The following is a 22,295-nucleotide window of genomic DNA, read 5'->3' as shown; positions in this document are numbered from 1 at the left end:
AGTCACTTGCTTCCCTCTCTCTTGTTCTTCTACTCTGCTGTAACACTGAGTGTGGCGCTGCTCTTGGCCTTGCCCATGGTAAACTTGACTGTCCCACTCATGTCCACGCTGGTGTTTTTCAGGGTGAGTTTGTGGACTGGCCCGTGGGTTTCCAGGTGGACGCAGGGGCCTGGAACAAGAGTCTCTCCATTCAAAGTCCAAACAGGAGGCTTGTTTATGGCAACAGACAGCTCACACTGGAACGATGCTGACTCTGGCTCCATCACCTCCATGTCTTCTAGCTCTCTGACCATCACAAGGGCCTGGGCTGCAGCAGCACCACGGCAGAGAAGTACGTAGGAAGGAAAGTAAGAGAGAAGTAATTTTTACCTGTTAGTATTGATTTAAAAAAAATCATACCCAATCACGCTTGGTACTTTTGTAAGCTGGAGAATAAAAATAGTGTAAAACAAGTCCTTAGCTCTCCATCCCACTTACTTTCCACCATCAGTTTGGCTTGGGACGTGTGCTCCCCCACCTCGATACTGTAGGTGCCTTCGTCCTCCACAGCCACCTGCTGGATCACCAGTTTATGAGAGCAGCCATCAGCCAAAATCTCCACTCGTTCTGAAGAAACCAGCTCCTCTCTGCCCTTGTACCAGGTGGCACTGTAATGAGGAGAGGAAACGGTGCACTCCAGGATCACACGGTGTTTCTCCAGGGCTGTTCGGTCTCGCAAGGGTTTCACAATCGAAACAGGAAGTTCTGGAGTGAGAGGAAAATTTGCAAGGTTGGATATGGGCCATTTTTAAACTGTTAATATGCCAAAGAAAAACACAAGTAAAATATTCTAGATGTGCAAATGGGCTTACCTTCTACCTCAAGGTAAGCTGTAGATTCAATATCTCTGGCTACAAAGCGTACCTCTCCAGCATCTTCAGCTTTAACATTACACACCAGCAGGAAGTGTTTGGTCCCTGGAAGAGAACAGAAATGTTCGTTCTTCCAGATAAATGAGTGGAGAACAAACAAATACAGATACAGTACCTCCTAACAGTGTACAAGAGGCTGCTTTATGATTTAATGAGTGTTAAAGGCTCTTCCATCCCCTACTCGCCCACCAGAGATCCTCCTACATATATAGTAGTCAACAAGTTTTTGCGGACATTTCAAAAAGGTTATTCACATATTTTCAAATGTTTCCATTTGATATTCCTTATCTTATGATGCGTGATGCTTATCTTCTCTATTCCTAAGTCTTCATATTTATATTTTCCTTATATTTTCCTCTTTGCACCTGATTCTACCACCTACTGAATAGAGGTTGGACTTTGCCAGTCACTGAGTTCACTGTGGAAAGTATTAACCAGAATGTGTGTGCATGCAATTTTTCTGCAAATGATAACGTGGAAACTCTAAACTTTACTTTGCTGTAGGTGATCAAGTTTGTTTAATCCCATCAGTAACTAATCCCTTCATTTTCTGACCTTCAGTGCGGATCTTGATGGTGCTTGTGGGCCGGATCTTGTGACCATCTTTGTACCACTCCCCAGTCACATCATCGCGAGAAACCTCACACATGAAAACGGCATTCTGGTCCTCCTGGATGTAAAGATCCTCCAGATCCTGCACTATCTCCAGCTTGTGCTCTGTGAGGTTAGTAAAGAGATTGAGATCTGATTGTTAGGTGGATATTAGAAGCATCGTCTTTTGAAAATTTGTTGACAATTTAAGCTTCTTCAAACTGCTGGGTGGATGTATAGTATAGGTTCAGCTTCAGCTTTTTCACTGGCTACACAAAATTCAACTTGAAATTTAAACTATCATCACAACTGTAGACTTTCCTATCATTGTATGTTGCTTTAATGGTTTTAATATTTTATATGTTATATCAGTATGTGCTCAGATAGTTACCATAAACCTCCAGTGAACAGGAAGTGCTGATTTCCCTTGTGTCACATGTGTAAGTGCCAGAGTCAGCAAGGGAACACTGCAGGATCTGACAGAACCGCTTCCGACCCATGGAGTAGACCCGACAGTTCTTCCCTGGCTTCAGCTCTGTGCCATTCTGAGATGCAAACGGATGGAGGTAACTGCACGAGACTAAACCTGTTGCTATCAAATCTTGCTTTTTTAACATGCATTGAGGGCATTTATTTGGTTTGTGTTACCTTAAGCCATCTGACTTCAATGTTGTGTCTGGAGAATTCACACTCCAGAGTGGCAGGAAGACCCTCCTCCACATGGGCGTCAGCCAGCGGTCTCAGGATTGAAACTGGTGTCTCTGTCAGTTCAGTCAGTGAATCAACAAGTCAGAAGCTTAATCAATCATTCATAGTTGTTTTTCTCTGGACATTTCCAACGTCTGTTTGAGCACTTTTACATTGCAATCAATTTTGCTTTATATTTGCTTAGCTTTGAATTGAAAATGACACTGACTGAATACTGTTACAGTTACAGAATGTAAAAGAAAAACTTGAGGCATATTTGGTTTCATTTTTAGCACCACTATCTTCCTCGTGTACGCAGTAGATTGAATAGTTTTATGATGCAAAATCTAAAACCACAGAGACTTAATAAGAGAACTCTTTTCAAGGTTTAGCTCAGTGGCCTGAGTGTGTACCTTTAACCATTAGATGACCTCCACTGAACCCACTGACCTTTACAGACCAGCAGTTACCTTTGACTGTGAGTCTGGCAGTGGTGCGCAGCCCTTCAGCTGAGAAGACAATGGTGCCTGTGTCCTCCAGGGTGAGGTTGGACAGGGTGAGGCTATGGATTCGCCCATTGGTGCTCATCCGCCATTGGTTGTTGGGTTTCATCCTGATGCCGCCTTTCTGCCAAATTCCCTCCACATCTGTGTGAGACAGCTCCACCTCGAAGGAGGTGGTCTCTCGTTCAAAGGTTTCTTGGTCAGTCAGGCCTTTGCGGATGGAGATTTTACGGGCTGGATTGGACGAGAAGAGGCAGAGTATTGTTGTGAGAGGAGAGTGGTACATACGGTTCCTACTACTAGTATCAGGATGAAATGATACAATTGAGATATTCAGAGAAGATACATCAGGAATTCCCAGTTCTTGGGTGAAATATTAAAAACCTGGTTAAAATTTGGGGACTGGAACATTTTGAAATAATTGCATGCTAAATATGGTGAATCACACTGTACTAATGTATAGCCAGTACTTTTGCTGTATATAGAAAGAACACTGTTTCTAAGAAAACAAATGGTAGTTCAAATATACTGTAGCTCAGTTTATCACATTACAGAAGCAACACTACAGGAGCTTCGCGGCCTATTGTCACAGTGTCATTCAGCCCTTTATTGTGCAACTGCACGACTGTATTTCAAGAACCTTGTCCCACTTACAAGTGGTATTCTTACCGCTTGCAATGTGACACTGAAATTCACCTACACTACATACTGTTTGTTATCTGCTCAGAACTGATCAGTGTCAGGTGAAATGCCATTCACAAAGTGAATGAACCTCCTGCTTAGAACCACCTCCATGCCAAACTCCTGAATCATTTCTGCTTATTAAACCTCAGACCACTTACGTTCTACATTGAGTTTGACCTGCGCCCGGTCATGCAGAGTCTCACAGCGGTAGGTTCCCCGGTCTGACAGAGTCAGGCTGTGGATGGTCAGGCTGCGTTTACAGCCGTCCTGGGCCAGTGTGTGTCGGGGACCAGGCTGGATGACCACCCCTTGCCTCATCCACTGGACTTCGCCTGTCTCCAGGCTGATCTCTGTTTCCAAAGTGGCATCGCCAAACTCCTCTGCTATGACAGCTTCCATTTTCTTGGTAAACATGACCTGAGCCTCTGAACATTTGTGCAGAGACAGAAAAAGGTTCACAATAAACTGCATCTCTGCAACTGATGATGCTGGTAATGCATAAAAAATTTGACAGTTTACAGTAGCTTCACTTTCCCCTTCAATTAATTGTCTTACCTTGAACTTTGAGGCTGGCTTTGCTTATTTTACCCTCGGCCTCTGCTGTAATCTTTGAACAATCCAACATCTGGCACTTGTTAATCACCAGCGTGTGGCACAGGCCATTCTGGGTTGCCTGGAAACGGTCACCCAGGGTGATAACCTCACTGTCCATGAGCCAGACCAAATGAACATCCTCAGGTGAAACCACACACTTGAAGGTGGCATCTTCTCCTTCCAGCACAGTAGTGTTGTGGAGCTCAGTGAGGAACTCCACCACTCGAGGCACTGAAGAGACAGAAGAAAGTTCGCTTACCTGCTACCTCACATGAGACAAGACAAGGAATCAAATGTATTTATTCCAGGCATACTTACACTCTACTCTCAGCATTGCTACAGTCTTGTCATCCCTGGACTCACAAACATACTCTCCAGCATCCTCTCTGGTTAAACGATGGATGGTCAGGCTTCGTTCCACTCCATCTGCTCGAATGGAGAACCTCCTGCTTGGAACCACCTCCACGCCGTTCTTCAGCCACTGGACATCTGCTTTTGGCTTGCACACCTCACAGTGAAGAGTCACCATACCATCAGCATGAGCTACAGTTTCTCTCAGTGGCTTTGTAAACCTGATTCTCATTTCTATGATGCAAAATAAAAACTGTTAATATGACTTTTCAGTGTACATTGAAGTGTTATACACTGTTACCAGATGACAAGATTAACTGAAAGTTTAACCTTTCACCAGCAGGCTGAAGTGGATCTGGTCTGTGTTGACATCACAGGTGTACTCGCCAGCATCAGAGCGCCTCAAAGGCTCAATAATAAGTGTGCGCTTACGGCCTTCCATGAGTGTTCGGAAACGTTCACCTTCAACGGGTGTCCAATCTTTCAGCCAACGCACTAGAGCACTTTCCTTGGACACAAAGCTTGTCAGGGTCACGCTCTCTGCTTCATAACCTGTCACGACTATGTCATCCTCCTTGTTAACAAATTCAACTGGAGGCTCTTTATTGGAAAAGAAAAGAGAAGGCTCATTAGCAACCTTTTTTGTCGTTTTTTTTTTTTTTTAGAGATTCTGGATACCTGTACCCTGGCTTTGTACCTTGAATCCGGACAACACTGATCATCTTGTCACCCACAGCGTCACATACATATTTCCCTGAATCTGAGGGCTGGACATTTGAGATGATAATTTTCCTCAGAGTGCCGTAGCTCTCAATGTTGGTACGGCAGTCATTGGTGAGCAGCCTGTCATTGCAGTACCACTGGACAGGGGCACTGGCACGGGACACATCACAGGCCAGGATCAGGTCATCACCTGCCACCATCTCCTGGTATTCAGGGTCAGGTGAGTTTCCTACAATGGTCACTGGAGGCTCTGAGGGCAAAAGAGGTGGAATACAGGAGTCAAATTTGGAACAATTTTCTTTAAACAGTAAACTCAACCAAATGAATGTTACCTTCTACCGTAACCTGGAAGCTGATATTGTCATCTCCAGCATCCAGGAAGTACTCTCCTGAGTCTCCAAGTTCAGCACTGAGGATGACCAGTGAGCGGAAAGTGCCCTCCTCCTCTTTGCAGAACCTTTCATTGCCATCAACACGATAACCATCCTTATACCAACTGGTGACCGCACTGGCTCTGGAGAGTTCACACTCCAGCACAAGGTCATCAGAAATCAGGCACTTTGGATTTGTCTTGATCTCTGACTTTCTTAATATTGTCACTGGAGGCTCTGAGGATATAGAATTACATACTGACACTCAACATGATGTTATGGTGGATTTTGAAATTGCTTTTTGAGCCAGAAATCATCTCCAAAGCCAACTTTTGCCTCTTACCTGAAACTTTGACCTGGAAATCAATTTTATCATCAATAGCATCACAGGTGTATTTCCCTGAATCTGCTGGAGTAGGAGAGTGGATGGTCAGACGACGGATAAGCCCGTCTTTTCTGATGGTAATGTTTCTGCTCTCCACCATTTCTCTGGAATTTAGCCACCATTTCACTTCTGCATTTGGCCGGGACACCTCAGTCTCCAGCACGATTGGTTTGTCAGTAAAGATCTCTAGTTTGGCAGGTGTGCTTTTGGAACGATTGAGTGTCACTGGCGGCTCTGGTGGAACAAATTCAAAAGGAATCCAAAAAAACACAAAATACAGAAATTATATACAGTTCTATTATTAGTAGTAGCATTTATCTACTTGCTAAGCATTTATCTTGATGTCTCTTTTCTTACCAGTAATAGTCACCAAGAAGGTGACAGAGTCGTCTTCAGTGTCGCAAACATAACCCCCGGTGTTGTCCTCAGTGGTCATGGGGATAACTAGCCGGCGCTGGGCCCCATCCACCTCCAGGATCAAGTTAGGGCCCTCCTCTACCTTTAGGCCATCTCTGTACCAGCAAACAGGGGCATCTGACTGGGAGATCTCACAGCTGAGCTCCAGCCTCTCTGATGCCAACTGGGTAATTTTCAGCTCTGATTCAGTAGGGGAAATAATTCGGACTGGTGGATCTAGAGAAAATATAGGGGAAATGTAATCTTATTTAAGCATTTTGGTGTCTTTGAAAGACTTAGGAGACTCCACACATTTTTAATTGAAAAACAGCAGAATCAGAGGTGAAAACCTTTGATGGTGAGCTGGAAGAAAATAGAGTCTCCGTCTGTTTCACAGACATACTCTCCACTATTCTCGATTGATCCACAGAGTATGGTCAGCTTCCTGTAAGGACCCTCAGACGTCAGCTGGATGTTGTCACTCTCCTCCACCTCCTCGCCGTCCTTGAACCACAGCACCTTTCCACTGGAGCGGGACAATTCACACTGCAAGTGGATTTCTTCTGAGATGTATCTTTCCATAACAATATCATCCTTGGGTTCCACAATCATCACTGGAGACTCTGTGTTTGTGGATAGTGGAATGAGGTTAGCTCATGTTTTTAATCTGGCTAGTGTGTGTGTAAATACCACCCTTAATGTCATCTCCTTTATGAATTCACAAGCACACTGTCAGATCTATGTGATTTGACAGGCATCTCAGATCAGCAGAAGTCAGGAACCTGACCTTTTACACTGACAGTGAACTCCATGCTGTTGTTTCCTGCCTGGCATGTGTAATTCCCAGCATCTGAGGTTTCTGCAGAGCGGATGATTAACCTCCTCATGGTTCCCTCTGCCTGCAAAGTGATGTTGTTATTGGGCTGGATCTCACAGCCATCCTTGTACCTGGGACACACCAAATCCAAAACAGACAGCTATAAAACAAGGGTCTTAAATAAGATGAGGTAGGGAGGATATGTTTGATTAGTCATACTACATCTGAAAAACAACACTTCATAAACAGAATAATTGAAGACAGCAATAAAAAAAAGAATTTAAAATTGGGGCAAAAAAGAAGCATCATAATTACATGATAACTTTTTTCTCCAACTAAGGAATTCATATTTCATCGACTCACCACACAACTTCGGCATCATCTCTGGAGACATGGCAGACCAGCACCACAGGATCCAGCTCCATGCTTCTCTTATGGAGCTCCTCTTCTGGGACTGGACTGAAGTCTACAGGAGGACCTGCGTGAACAGAGGAGGGAGGGATGGATATCAGTAGCTGGACCACGAAATGCGAGAGTATGAACATGCTTTCAGAACATTAGAAATATTCCCGCTGCAGTTTGGTTAAATCATAAAACCAAACAGCTCTAGGAGATCTGCTAGACTTGATGTCCATTTAAGTTTTCCACAACTACTGAAATGTGCCAGCTTTTAAAAAACCTTTACCTGCAACATCCACGGTGAATTTCGTGACATCCCCTGAAGTTTCACATGTATAAACTCCAGAGTGGGATGCATCAGCGGATTGGATGACAATTCTCCTCATGTTCCCCTCTGATTGGATGTTGATGCCCTCAGTCACTTGGAGCTCCTTGCCATCTTTGAACCAGGATACTTTTGCAAAAAGGTGAGAGACTTCACAGTAGAGCACAATGACGTCACCAGTGTGGACCTTCTTATATCGGTCTGTCTCTGACATAGGATTAAATTTGACCAAAGTAGCTGCAAAGATATAAACACATCAAATAAACAAACTCCAAAGAAAATCATCCATCTTATGCTACATTTATAAGACATCATTTACACCTACGTTGAACCTTGAGCACAGCTGAATCCCGAACTCCATTGGCTATGAACGTGACTTCTGCTGTGTCCTCTGTCCTACAGGTTTCATGAATAATCAGCGAGTGCCTTGTTTGTGTCTGTTCTATTGAATATCGTCCACTGTGCTGCAGTTGAGTGCTATTCAGAAACCAGGTTCCAACCATTGTGGCAGACAGTTCAATGGAGAAGCAAGCATCTTCTCCCTCCATAACTTCACAGTCTTGGAGGCGGTGGCAGATCTTTGGCCCAGGCACTGATCGATACAGAAGTGCAAAATTCAGTGTTCTTTATATCAACCGGTTTTACCTCCTGGCAGCCACTGAATTCCACTCATAACAATGCAGTGAAATTTTCTTATTATAAAATGTGTCAGATGTGTGTGGGTAGCAAAACCTTCCTTGTTGATGTGTTCAACGGTACTCTGTGTTGTGAGAGTTTGGGCTGGACAACAAGATATTTCAGTCATAATACCGTATATGACTCAAATTTCAAGAAAGTCTTTGCATACAGTACAGCTGCATTGCTACATGAGGATAATATAGCTTTAACAAAAAAAGAAAGGCACCTTTTGTTTGTAAAATTGTCTACAGCAATGTAAAGATTTGAGCAACCACTAATAAGTCACTAATATAGTGTTAGAGCTTATCTAATGCTGGATTTCTGAGGCAGTATCTAGAGAAAATTAGGAGGGTACACTTTTGTTTTGTTACACTTCTTAGGCAGATCAGGTTTAGAATGAAATACTGACATATATATAATTCTGTTTGACAATGTGCTACTCACCCAGGTGGACGGCTTTGGGAAACTCCACATGGCCACTTCTTCCATACTTGTTTATGCAACAGACACGGAAGCGATAGTCGCCTTCACAGGGCACGCTGTCACCAGTAACCTCAGCTGAGGTGGCGGTCTCGGAGGTGAAACACTTCTGCCACTCCTGGGAGCCCACTTGTTGTCTCTCCAGCACAAAGATTGAACGCGTGGAGGTCTGGCTGTTGGGGGCAGGAATCCAGGTAAGGAGGATACTGTTGGGACGGTCTACGTCCATTTCAACTCCCACAGGGCAGATAGGGGGGCAGTGTCTTGTGGCTAAAAAGCAGAGAGGAAGAGGATGGAGAATGTGAGTGGAAATCATTACGGCAGGAGGGTCTGGTTAATGGAGGGAACCATGAGGAGATCCCCAGTCATACATAAAGGTACCAAACACTTTAAACCTCGAAACAATCAACTGGATGGAAGACCAAGTTGGAGAGGGTAAATTTAATTGCCATAGCTATTACCTTAAATATAATTTTAATAATCTTAAAGATCTAGCAATAGTCATTTGCACATATAAATGGCAAATGTTCACTAACTGTTCTTGAAAAAGCCATTTGTCTTGTTGAAGTGTGTGATAAGTTCTTGAGCTGTGAAATGCAGTGTGACAGTTTCAGCTGCTGCCTGTAGGACAAAGGGGTAAAATAACAGTTTGCACATTTACAGCTCATTGCATCTGAGAAAAATATCAGATCTTTTGCTAAACAGTCCAATTTAGGAATCGGTTTTCACTAAAGGTACCTTTGACTTTGAGGCGTGATGATGTCTTGGATCTTCCTGCGACAAATGTCACTACCCCCGAGTCTTGATGGGCCACGTTGACGAAGACCAAAATATGAGTTTTGCCAAAAGACTTGAGGATTGTGTGGTGCGTCTCATGTAACTCAAGACCATCTTTGAACCAGTGGACATCTATGTCGTCGTGCTCCACTTCCACACAGAATGCTGCATTCTCACCCTCCAGGACCTCCAGCTTCCGCGGAAGTTTTCGAACAATTTCACCTGTAAGCAATTTGTATTGTAAAGCAAGATTATTGTTATATTTGCTGTTCATACTCCTTCAGTGATCATAATGGGTAGTTTAATATTGAATTCATGAATGTCACCACGCAGGGTTATTTTATCAGGGTTGTTTTGGATGGAGAACTTGACAACTTCTTTTTCTGGAGGAAGTTTTATAATTTTTGCTCTTTAGAAGACTGAAGTTACAACAGCTTATTTCATTTTACAGTTATTACATACAACATACAGGTATCTGTATTCAGTAAAACATACCTTTAACCGAGAGTTCTGCAATGCTCTTTGCTCCATCAGGCATCTCACAGAGATACACTCCATCATCATCTATCCCAACATCCTGGATGGTGAGTCTTCGTCTGGTTCCCTTTTGCTCCATCCCATATTTACTGCTGGGCATCAGCCTCTGGTCCTCCAGGTACCAGGCAGCTGGGACGGACTCGTCAGGGACATCACACTCCAGCACGGCTACATCCCACTCCTTCACCTCTATGTCTTTTAATGGTCTCCTGAACTGCACAGCCGGGCCTCAAGAACAAGAATAGTGGATAGTTACATATCTATTTTACATTATACTTTTTAATTAACATAAATTATAGTTGTACATTTGGGCTGGTTTATAGATTTAATTTTATTGTGCAAGTTAAAACAAAATGGCAATAACATGACTATAACTAGTCATGCTCAATCATGACCCAGACTCTGATTGTAGAAAATGATGTCCATTTTATGTCAACACTAACACCTGAATTTACTATTGGGATGGGAAGTTTTGGTAAATTATCTCTGTTATTATTTTCTACCAAACATCTTGACTTTGTTTGAATGTCTGGTGCCACCGGTGAATATTTTTAAAGCAGCGTTCAGTTGCTGTATGGCCAATTCATAATAAGTGTATTAAGGACTGACATACTGACTGTGGCACCTATGCCAGAGACAGCTGGCATACTGTGGGTTGGTACATTTAAAAGGCAATTTGATCCCAGTTATCTTCCCTTTATGAAGGGATTAGGGAAAAATGATGAATCACTTTAAGAGCAGCTCAGTTCAGACCTAAAGATTGTAATTTATGGAGTAAGATTTAATGATCTGCTGTCAAATGCTTTTAATAAAGCATTAAAAAGAGCAACACATTGTATTTATCCAGAGTGCAGATGTTATCTTCAACTACCCAAATTGCACTAAACTGGCACTTAAGGCTCTTAAAATGTGTTGTGATTTTTGCTCTTGTGGTAAGTTTGATGGGAGATGATTCCCTTCCACTGTTAAGATATTTGTGTGTGTAGCCAGTTAGAGTTGCAGGAAAACTGACTTTTTTTGCACCTACCTTTGACAGACAGGTGAACGGCGCTCAGGGTGTTTCCAAGAGTGTTTGATGCTGCACACACATATAGCCCTGTATCCTGCACTTTACAGTACAGAACTTTCAGTGTGTAGTAGCCCTCTCTGTCCTCAAATATGAGATGACGCCTCCCAGGATCCAGGGGAATCCCGTCTTTCTTCCAGATTATCTCTGGTTTTGGCTTTCCTGTCACAAAGCAACGAAACTTGGCATGTTTCCCCTCTGTCACTCCAAACTTCTTGACTTTAGACACGTTGACAGGTGGCTCTTCTGTGACTATTGGCAAACGGAGCCTCCCGCCTCTGTGCTTTGGTGACCACTGTCTGTTAGCAAGACCATTTGGAGACATTATTTTTGCTTCCTGCTCTGGTGTGGGCTCAATAAGAAGGATGGCGCCGGCCAGAGCCTCACCGTAGCAGTTGATGGCCTTGCAGGTGTAGACCCCCTTGTCTGGCATGCGTGTCCTGTAGATTTTCAGCTGGAACCAGCCACCATCTTGAATGCTCGTGCTGAAGTGTGAACTTTCAAAGATGTCATTCAGCTTTTTTCCATCCTTCTCCCATGTCACCTGTGGCAGAGGAGTGCCCCAGATTTTGCAGGAGAAGGTAGCATCTTCACCCCGGTCCACACGCAGAGAGAGGGGCTTAATAAGAAATTGAGGTTTATCGTCAGATGTTAAATGAACCTCCTCTTGTTTTTCATTAAACTTACTGTTCCACTTCTCTGCATTCATCTCCTCTGCATTTTCTTTCCTGTAGTCATTTTGCACTGTGCAGTAACCATTCAGGTGTCCTTCACATTCTCCATTTTCTTTTACTGATTGCTTCACATCATTAACATCTAATTGCCTTTGTCCCTCTTCCTGTGGTTGCACCTCTCCTTCCACTTTGAGGGTGGCTGCTGCATACGTTTCACCTATGCTGTTTCGAGCCTTGCAGATGTACTGGCCAGCATCCTGTTGGGTCACCCTAGTAATAACCAGCATGTGAGCTTTTCCCTCCTCTGAGATTTTGTAGCGTCCCTCAGAAAAAATCTGGACATTTTTACGCTCCCAGATCACATCAGGATGAGGATCCCCGTCAATCTGGCACCTCAGTGTGGCATCCGTGCCACACTTTGCCACTACAGGTCGTGGGTAGCCCAAAACACGAGGAGTGCCTCCAAAAATATCCATAGTGATATCACCTTCTCTCTGGTTTGTCTGAAGAAATTTCTTGTGTGGTGGAGTTTCCTGGACCCTCTTATCTGTGGTGAGGGAGCTGTGAGACAAAAATGGTTCAGAAGTCAATCAATTCCGTAGAAAGAGACTCAGACAAAACCATGTAAACACAAAATTCCTAATTTATATTGGTTGAAGTGGCATTTTTCTTGCTTTGATTGTTGTGATATTTGGAACCATTTTGGATCAGGAAACTGATTCAGTGCAGAAAGGAATGAATTTTGATATGTTTCAGATATTGAAACACTTGACGTAGTCACCAAAGCTGAACTGAGGTAACATGTTTAATCATGTATTTAACATAGTTAAGTGGGTTCTGAGCAAATAGAAACCACCCTCTGTCCTCTCACAGCTGGTGCTGTAACTCATTGACGAGTGTATTTTTAAAGTAGTCTGTCCAGAAAAGACACCGGAGACCATGTGCCACATAGCGCACAGTCTGTGAGTGACACACCTGCACTCATGAACAAAACTGACGCCATAGAGCGTGAATGTTAGTTGCTGTGTTATTGTCATGTTGTCTGCACCTTTGAGGTCTGTCAACAACCTAAGAATCTAAAGTTCATTTCTTCTTTTCCAGTGAAGACTTCTTGCATTTTTCCAGCTTTTGTTTTGATCTTGTAGCAACCAGTAGAAAACATTGGTCTCTCATATGGTCCACTTTGTCTCTTCATGTACCCACCATCTTTCTTTCGACATTAAAAGTTGTCCCTGCTGATGACGCACCACACGCTTGCATCTGAAGCACATCCTCTAAACAGCATAGATCAAATAGTCATGCGTTCACATTTTGGCTAGAAAATAGGTCCTTGATTCATGTTTCTGACATTTTTTTTAAGACGGTGAGCTTTTTTTGGCATGTGAATAGAAATTATTCTACTAAAGTGGTCCTAAATGTCAAAAACATACATAGTGCAGCTCATAAAACTCACCAAGAATAAAGGATGAACTTACCGCTCCAATAAGCTGCTGTCTTTAGAGCATTCTGTCACACTTATAATGTTTGGTTAAGTTGTTCAAGCTGACATCATTTAATTTATCCGACCTGTGGCTCCTCTTTAAATTGTGATGTTGCTCCACAGAACAGTAATGAAATTCTTTGAGACTCTTCAGTTCCTTGTCTCTCTGGTTTACTTTATTGTTTGCAGACTCTGGCTTACATTTGACACAGCTAGTCACAGGTGTGCTATGCCTTGGTAGTACCCCGTCGAATTGGCGTTAGGTTTGGCAGAGAGGAACGTTACCACAGTGTTCGGTTTATGTGTCAGCCCTTATACTGTCATTGTCCAACAGCTAGAGAGAGATAGAGTTGGAATGGTAGGGGAGGGGGGTAAAATGCTTTTGCAGCTGCTGTCACTGCTAGCCACAACCTAAAAATAACAGCAGCTTTGATGACAGTGGGTCAGATAAGTTAGGCTTTCCATTCACAGACTGTGGCTAACTAAAGATAGAAGGGAGGCAGAGCTCTGAGATGGATCACTCTGCTCAATGCAGATCCTGAGTTAAACCTCAGAAGATAAAGCACACCCCACCCGCTAGAGCTCCTTGAGTGACTGTGGCCCATCAGTAGGGTCAAAGTAGTGTCACAGTATTAAAAAAAGATTTACGTGGAGCATTCTTCTTTTAACATTAGAAACAACAGTGACAGCTTTTCTGGATATTTTCACCTGTTTAGACCTATAAAAAAAAAACTCCAGATTAACCAGTTTAGCACTTGGACTTGACTGGGGACAAATTGAGATTTACTCATAAGTTTCAAATAAACAGTGTTATACGAACCTATATTAGTTTGTAGGTGATGCAGTACTTCTTTGACCTAGTCAAGATGGATCACTCCAAGATTCAGAGGAGAGCTATTCAAAGTTATTATTATTAGTTTTACTGCAGTGTCTGATTCCTGTGCCTTAACACAATAATCATCAAAAGTTGTAACTAAAATTTACACTGCCCAGCCAGAACATTATGACCACAGACAGGTGATTATCTCAGTACAATGGCCCCTGTCAGTGTGTGGGGTATATTAGGCAGCAAGTGAACATTCAGTCCTCAAAGTTGATGTTGGAAGCAGGAAAAATGGGCAAGTGTAAGAATCTGAGTGACTTTGACAAGGGCCAGACTGTGATGGTGAGATGACTGGGTCAGATCATCTCCTACACTACAGGTCTTGGTGGGTGTTGTTGGTCTGAAGTGGTTAGTAGCTACCAACAGTGTCTAAGGAAGGACAAATGGTGAACTGGAGACAGGGTCATGGACGCCCACAGCTCACTGATGATGAGGTTGACCTACTGTAGATTAAACTTTTAACTTCCATTTGTACTTTTCAAAAGATTAAAATGTATTTGAATCTTTGTTAAAATGGTTGAAAATGAGAAACACTGTCCATTGGTCTCTATGAAGAGAAAGAGTCAGGGGCTGTAGTGGTGATATCACACCTAGAGTGGTGAGGCTGTTGGATTGGTCTAAACAATTCTCTCTAACTCGTCCTCACGACCACAGTTTTCACTCCTTTTACATAAGTTTTTCACTGAATTGTGGACACATCTGTACTCTTCCTGACAGTAGAACTATGCACAGTGAGCCTCAGGGTGACACGAGTGCCAACCAACTGCAGCATTGACTCCTGTGTACACAGTATTGGGTAGGTGGTCATAATGTTATGGCTGATGTTTCAAATACTGGCCTTCTCCCTTCAGGACATATTATAAACACAGCTCAGTGTGTTTAGTGAATTTTAAGTTTGTTGTTGTTTCAGTTAGTGAGTTTTAAATGCCAGAACTTGGATCTATAATTTATCATTCCCACAAGTTGTGTTAAAATCATAACAGTGGTATCTGAGAAATCAAAGTATATTTAATACATTCTTCCCCTAACCAAGTATCTTTACTTCCGCTTTTAACAATGGCCTCTCACAAAGAACAGCTTTGTATCTGGTGTTGACACTTTGCATTCTTGGGTGATAGCCTCCTCTCTTCAAATGTTTTCGTGTGGAGTGCTTTGGACAGCCAAAGCCGCAGATGCCCCTGCAAACTGTCGTCATAGATATTTGTGCAGTGCAGGACACATAGCTTCAGTCCTTTTTTGACAGTTGCTAACTCACACTTGACATTCCATCTCAAACACAGTCTAAAACAGCCTTAAAGCTGAAGTATAATAAAGACAAACAAATATTTATGTAGTGATTTGAGAGTTCAAAGGAAATACTGAGATTATAACATATGAATGGCAGAGTCATTGTAGTGGCTCCATTTAAAGCTGCTAGTCCCTCTGATATTCTCATGCATGGAGTCATCCCTTCAGCTGTTAGGTATGACGACTACACCAGGAATCAGAAACAGTTCTGCTTTGTCCTGCAAAAGCTGAAGAGGATTGCCAGACAACACAGGCTGCTTGATATGATGTCAGTCAACCCAGATTCAATTCAAGGAAAGGATTTGATTTGCCTTTGATTTGCTTATTTGTGCTGTGTAAAATGTAACATTCTGATGACACTACTTGTGTTTATCGGTCCTAATGCTTTGTTGCCTTTATGCAACTGTTTATTTTAAGACTAAGTGTTCTTTCTTACTATGCACTTACATACGCATGCGTCGCACGGAGTGGCAGCAAGTTACAGCAGCTGTGTCCTCGTGTTCTTTTCCGTGTTTTTATGAAGTCCTGTTCTTATGTGTCTGTTCTTATGGTGTTATGTTGGTTGTTCTCTATTGCTGCTGTAACACAGAAATTCCCCACTGTGGGATTAATAAAGTACCTACTCTACTCATTTTCTGTTCAGTCCAGCTCTTGTCACACTGGGCACTCTGGGTAATACACAGTGCTTTTGTTCACTTTTGTTCAGGAATCAAAGGATAGAAAAACATCCATGGATCTACTGTTCTTTGGACATGATGGACTGAGATCTGGCTTTTGAAAACTCACTTTTCTCTAATGGTCCACCTTCTGTTCATTTCAGCTGGTAAAGCAACTGCTGGAACGAGACACACAACTCACCGCTGCCTGGGGTATTATTTTACTTGTAGTTGGGAGGGAGGTCATAACTCTCATATTGCATGTTCAGAGAAAAATGACAGGTGTTTATGACTCATTAGCACAAACAGTGATTGTGACAGGGTAGTTGTGGTGGAATCACTGTATGAAGCCAGTGTTCCCATCATCTGAGTGGTTTTGTACATGTGATAGTGTCACTGTTGGCCTGTGTCTTTCAACTAGATGTTCACATACTGGTTATGTCCAAACCTATATCTACAGGAGGGTCAGCCTGTGCGATTCTGGCTCATAATAAGAGAAACCTCCCTTTTGCAAGTATTGAAGGTTAATATATGGAAGTGTACTGATGTAATGCATACAAATTTTATATTTGATGTACAACAACCAAGAAATTACTTCATGCAATTACTATTTTTCCTAGTAGAAATGTCTGCAAATCATTGCCTTGGAACTCACTGTGATTATGGAAAGTGCATTTAAAACTAGTGCATGTCTTTCACAATATTGTCCATTAGAGGGGGCCAGAGATTTATTTTAAGAGGGCACATCGTTGTTGGAATTGAAGCGGAATGACTTTAAGGTGAGTACCACAGAATGAAAGAGACATTAAAGAAGTTTGCTCTCTAAGCCATATGACTCTGCCCTCCCTTACAAAGAGGAAGGCATGGAAATTTGCATCACATATAAAAAAACATCACATTTAAACACATTTTAAGTGCTTAAACTGAAAGAATTTATAAAAGCCCACATCCAGATTTAGACTGTCATTCATTTTTGCTAATTTTTGGAAAAAATAATTTTAAAGTATAAATGACCTAGTAAGAAAAAGTATCAACATGACCCTTTGGTGATCTTTATGAATTAGTATTTATTAGTATCATCTATTCCCTCAATGTGGGGAAGACTAAAGAGATTGTTGTGGACTTCAGGAGAAAACCTCTAAAACATCCACTAGTGACCATCGATGGTGCTGTAGTGGACAGAGTGAGCAGCACCAAGTTCCTGGGGGTGCACATCTCTGAGGACCTCTCCTGGACCAACAACACCACATCACTGCCAAGAAGACTCAAACACACCTCTACTTCCTCTGCAAACTGAGGAGAGCCAGTGCCCCACCCCCCATCATGCGCTTCTTCTACCGGGGCACCATTGAGAGGGTCATCACTGGCTGCATCACTGTGTGGTACAGAGGCTGTACTACCTCCTGCAGAAGGACCCTGCAATGCATAGTAAAACAACCAGCAAGTTTTGCACAAACCCAGTACATTCCCCCTTCTTGTTATATTACATGTAAATCTGCTGCTGACAGTTTTTACCGTCATATCTGCTGCTGTTGGTCATTTGCACTATCTGACCATCTGACAATCTTTGTTATTATTTGCACTACCATCTAGCTTTATCCTAATTAGTTTTCTTATTCTTTTTTATTCTATTTTTACTCTACTTTTATTCTATTTTAGTTTCCTAAATGGTATGGTATTCAATACTAGGTGAGAGAGAAACGATATTTCAATTTTCTGTATGTCCTGCACATATAGTGAATTGACAATAAAAATCTTTGATCTTGATCTTGAAGAGGAAAAGTCTGGATTTTCAGTTGAAATATTTGAAAGCATTTTGGTCCCAAGATGACTTGTTTATGACCCCAGAGAATTGAAGAAGTGTGTCAAAGCACACATACACACTTGAGCGTAGATCCCCATCCCTCTATCTTAAACTGGATCACTGCTCTGAAAAAGAAGAGTGGATGTAAACTGTAACTCAGAAGGGGAGGTAGAGAAATAGTTGATGCAGAGAGGGAAAAGGAAGATCAAACATTTTTGTCAGGTGACCTCTGACATTTTAGCCACTCCCTCTTCTCCCTGCAACTTGCTTGCATGCTGGGAGCAACAACAAAGAATTCTGGGAAAGACGGGAGGAGGGCTTTTTAATATATAAACAACATCTGTGTGTGTGTGTGTGTGAAGCAGGAGTGCTATTCAAGCACTAATTTTCAATTATTTTTTTAAAACTGAGAATAATTGTTGCTCTGATTCAACATTTGTCCCAGACTTAGTTTAAGCAGTGACACAGAAAAATAATATTTAATTATGATAACAGATTTTCAAAAGAATAATTGGTTGGAAATTATTGAAAAATTGTTCAGTCTTCCTAGAAAACTGGGAAAATACGTGGGAAACGGAATTTTTTTTCAGTGTAGATGGGGGTTTATGGGATTTAACAGTTACACTTGGCTGACTAATAGGCTCATGGCTCAGTAACATCAACAAACACCCAGTAAAATAAAGGAAACGTAGATATTGGAGGTGTAGGATTTTTAAAAATCTGGCAATAATTATATTTTTCTCATTCTCAACAAATCCCATAAAGGGAGCTGACACTTCTCATACTCCACGATTTGGACTGTGATGGCAGGGCATCAGTTTAAGAGGTGACATTATTGCTGCAATGGCCCTGCCATTTTAAGGCCTGCCTTATGAAAAGCCTGATTGGTTGGCTCCCACAGGCCTGAGCAGGAACTGCCTTCACACTCCAAACACAGACGGCCGTGTTTTTGGTGTGGCATCTTTGCAGGCAGGAAGACACTGAAGCTAAGTGTAGCAGCACTTTTACAGTGAATAGCACAATGATAATTGCTTCTAAACCGAAAACGAATCCAGAGCACATGTTTGAGCACAAGTCTGTTCCACAATTAACATCTGCAACCAAGATTCCAGGTGTTCCTGATGTTCTCGTCAGGTAAATCATGCTCGTTATATCTCTTTGCTACAGAACCTTTGGTTAGTATGTACTTAATGTTATGCGTGTACTCTCCAAACCCTAAACACGCATGTTGTTTTATATTTGTCCTTACTGGTACATCTGTGAGAGATGACCTAGAGAGCCCAGTGAAGTAGAAAGCATTTGTTGTGAGAGGACACAGAGGTAGCAGTAATATTAGCATTCCCAGAACCCTCATTGATTTTGAAGCATGACGTGTAGTGGTTCTAGGAACACCTTGTCAAACAAGAGCTTCATCAGGCCATCTGTAAAACCTGGCAGATCCAGTGTTACTGGTACATCATCCTGTTTCATTAGGGCCATTTAGGTACAACGACATGTAAATTTGGTATTGAATGAAGATGCATTTATTTTACAGGATGTGTGGTAACAAGAAGAAACCAAAATTTCTAGGTAATCTGAATGTATAAAATATTTTTCTTTTTCTCAAACCTGAGCTTTAATTGTACAGAGAACATTTTAACATACATTCACCCAAAGTACTCAAATTCTGACTTTGTGTAACATGAAAAACACAAGTGAATAAAATCTGAGTAAGTATAAGTAACAGAATCAAGTGCAGAAACAGGTGACAGGACAGCGACGTCAAGAGCAACACTGATGATCAAAGTGTGAGTACCAGGAAGCAGACGGGTATAGGGAACCTGCTGGGAAAGTCCGAGGGCATCTGGTGGACAGGGGGAGAATAGCAGTTCTGCAAAGTTTCATAAGAAGTCAAGGGCATGTAGAAGTGAGAAAGTGGCTGGCAGCAGTGACAGTGTTTTTATGTTTTTCATGTTCTTGCTCTGTTTCACATTTTCTTTTTAGAGGGATCACATGGGAATCTTTTTGTAGATTTCAAAGTATATGCAAACAAATATCCCCTGACGATCCTTACTGCATTGTAACATGTGAATCCCCAAGTGATCGCTGAAGTGTCACAGTTTCACATGGCTGATTTGGATGGAAAAAAGATGCTGAGCCTGTAACAAATAGACAGTTGGTCTGACAGGCGGGGTTATTTAAGGCTCATGTCCTGATGCTAGAACCACAGTTACCATGGCAACCCGTGTGAGCATGTGCATGCACTACCAAAACTGTCCTCCACATACACATCCTAAATTCACTTGTTGCTGTTCCTGTGCTTTCCTGAGTAAAATGTCCTGTTACATCAGTACAGCTGTGCTATTCATTGACTGGTCTTACTGACAATCAGGAGTCAGGGTCTTGAGCGCTTTACAGTAGCCTATCAAAGACTGAAATCATCAATAGGATTTATACAGTGCATTTTATCTGAGTCACATTGTACTGTTGTGACACAAATTCTGAAACCAGCTTGCAGGAACTTTGTTAGTGTCATGAGTCGGTTCCTTTTATTTTGACGTTACTTCCTGTTTTGCTTCACCACAGTTTCAGTCTTTTTACTTTAATTATCACTCACATTAGTTTCACCTGCTCCTTATTGCTTGCACCTGTTTTTCACCTCTATTTAGGCAGCGTCCTCTCACCAGGACGCTGCCAGATTGTTCTAGACTCCAGCATTATTTGGTTTTGGTATTTTGTGTTTTGACAATTCTGTTCTGCCTTGCCATCTTTGTTTCAGACTGCTTCTATGTGTATCGGCTTAACGGACTTCCCTTTGGACCAAGAGTTAGTGCTCTTAATGAAGAGACGTTGATTGATGTATCCTCGTCTGGCAATTTAATAGAGTTCACCCACGACATTATCGGCAGCTTCACGCGCCGAACCTGACAGTACAATCTGGCCAAATGAACTCAGCCAGCGAGGACTACGGAGCCTGTCGAACACGAGTCCAGACGTGCACACCTGCTCTGCTCGGTACCTGGTGTGTTAGTTGTTTTTTCCCGCACCTCAGCGGACCTGTTATCTGTTGATACACTGCTTTCGACAGTCCCTGCACCTCTTTGTTTCTGTGTCCGCTTCTGGGCCCCGTTTGTCAAATACTGGATGAGCCAACCAGGCATGGGCCCAGCAGACAACCACTGTGAGCTGGGGAGACTCGTGTGGGTGAAGGCTTTTCAGCAGGTATGGATCTTACTGAGAGAGATCCCATCCCGTGAGTCCTTTCAACCCCAGGCGAGCTTGAGAGCTGCTGCTGCTAGGCCCTTGTGCTCCCGAGCTCCTTGGCCTGTAATTCCCTCCAGTAGAGTGGGCGCCCTCTATATGTCTCCAGTTCCAGAGCCTACCAGTCTCGACACCTCACCCTTTATCGGGACTGGTGGGCCATCTGTTCTAGGGGTCCAGGGAGAGGGCGGAGTAGGAGGAGGCCATCAACTGGGGCCATGGTTCCAGTACCAGTTTCCAAGCGGGTCGGCCGGATCACCGACGCCACTTCTGAGCCTGTTCCTGTCCCTGTACCCAGTCTCCAGTGGTGGCAGCCCTCCTCTCAGCCAAGCCTCCCGCGCGGGGGCGGCCTGCTCCTGCAGCTACAACTCCTGATGTCCCTTCAGCACGGGGAGGTTCCTGGTGTGCCGACAAAAGTGTCCCCGCTGAAGCCCCTTACCTTCAGTGCGCTGACAGAAACATCCCTGCCACGGTTACCACCACCCTGTGTGTCATGGTGAATGCTTCACAGGAGGTCCCAGCTCCAGGTTCCCGGCAGCAGCTGTCTCCACAGCCACAGTCGCCTCCACAGTCACAGCCTGTTCCTGTTTCCCAGTGGGTCGGCCTGTTTGCCGACGCTGCCCCGGAGTCCGCCCCTTGGCATGGTTACCGAAATATCCCCGCTGAGACCGAGAAACCCAGGTGTGCCAACAACAGCGTCCCCGCCAGGTTACCATGTCTGCAGTGTGCCGACGACTACATACCTATGGAGGCAGTTTCCTCTGGTTCTGTAGGGCTTGGCTGGACAGCCAAAGCTGTCTTCGTTCCTCTGCTTCCAGCTCCTGACAGATGTTCACGGCGCCCTCCTTCTTCCTGCCTCTGAGCGGGTCGGCCGGCGTGCTGATGCTCCCTCAGGCCCCGTTCCTGCCCCTGAGTGGGTCGGCCGGTGTGCTGCCGCCGGGCTTGTTCCTCTTCCCATCCCTGAGTGGGTTGGCCAGCGTGCCGATGCCGCTTTCG

At 43.3% G+C, this 22,295-nt stretch overlaps 1 protein-coding gene across 1 annotated transcript; it reads right to left on the bottom strand.

Moving 5' to 3' along the window:
- Positions 1-20: 20 nt before the first annotated feature.
- On the bottom strand, positions 21-12,425 carry obsl1a (obscurin like cytoskeletal adaptor 1a). Its single transcript, XM_020620529.1, has 22 exons — positions 11,237-12,425; positions 10,168-10,437; positions 9,634-9,894; positions 8,860-9,165; positions 8,063-8,329; positions 7,699-7,974; positions 7,377-7,491; positions 6,984-7,144; positions 6,547-6,819; positions 6,158-6,433; positions 5,759-6,034; positions 5,377-5,652; positions 5,019-5,294; positions 3,932-4,201; positions 3,535-3,801; positions 2,660-2,926; positions 2,151-2,263; positions 1,894-2,047; positions 1,467-1,628; positions 852-956; positions 478-744; positions 21-307 (listed from the first exon to the last, which is right to left on the bottom strand). The coding sequence occupies exons 1-22, from the start codon at positions 12,423-12,425 to the stop codon at positions 30-32; spliced, it is 6,105 nt and encodes a 2,034-aa protein (XP_020476185.1). The 3' UTR covers positions 21-29.
- Positions 12,426-22,295: the final 9,870 nt, after the last annotated feature.

The sequence above is a fragment of the Monopterus albus genome, unplaced genomic scaffold, assembly GCF_001952655.1.
Source record: "Monopterus albus unplaced genomic scaffold, M_albus_1.0 scaffold240.1, whole genome shotgun sequence".
NCBI classification, from domain to species: domain Eukaryota; kingdom Metazoa; phylum Chordata; class Actinopteri; order Synbranchiformes; family Synbranchidae; genus Monopterus; species Monopterus albus.
This window is presented reverse-complemented; position numbering and strand designations above follow the sequence as displayed.

Excerpts from the sequence above, each read along its gene's own strand:
- obsl1a (XM_020620529.1), bottom strand. The coding sequence starts at position 12,425 with ATGGATATTTTTGGAGGCACTCCTCGTGTTTTGGGCTACCCACGACCT. Across the intron at positions 2,048-2,150 it reads TTGAAGTCAGATGGCTTAAG|AATGGCACAGAGCTGAAGCC; the intron begins GTAACACAAACC and ends TTTGCATCTCAG. Across the intron at positions 1,629-1,893 it reads CTGTTCACTGGAGGTTTATG|AGCACAAGCTGGAGATAGTG; the intron begins GTAACTATCTGA and ends CTAACCTCACAG.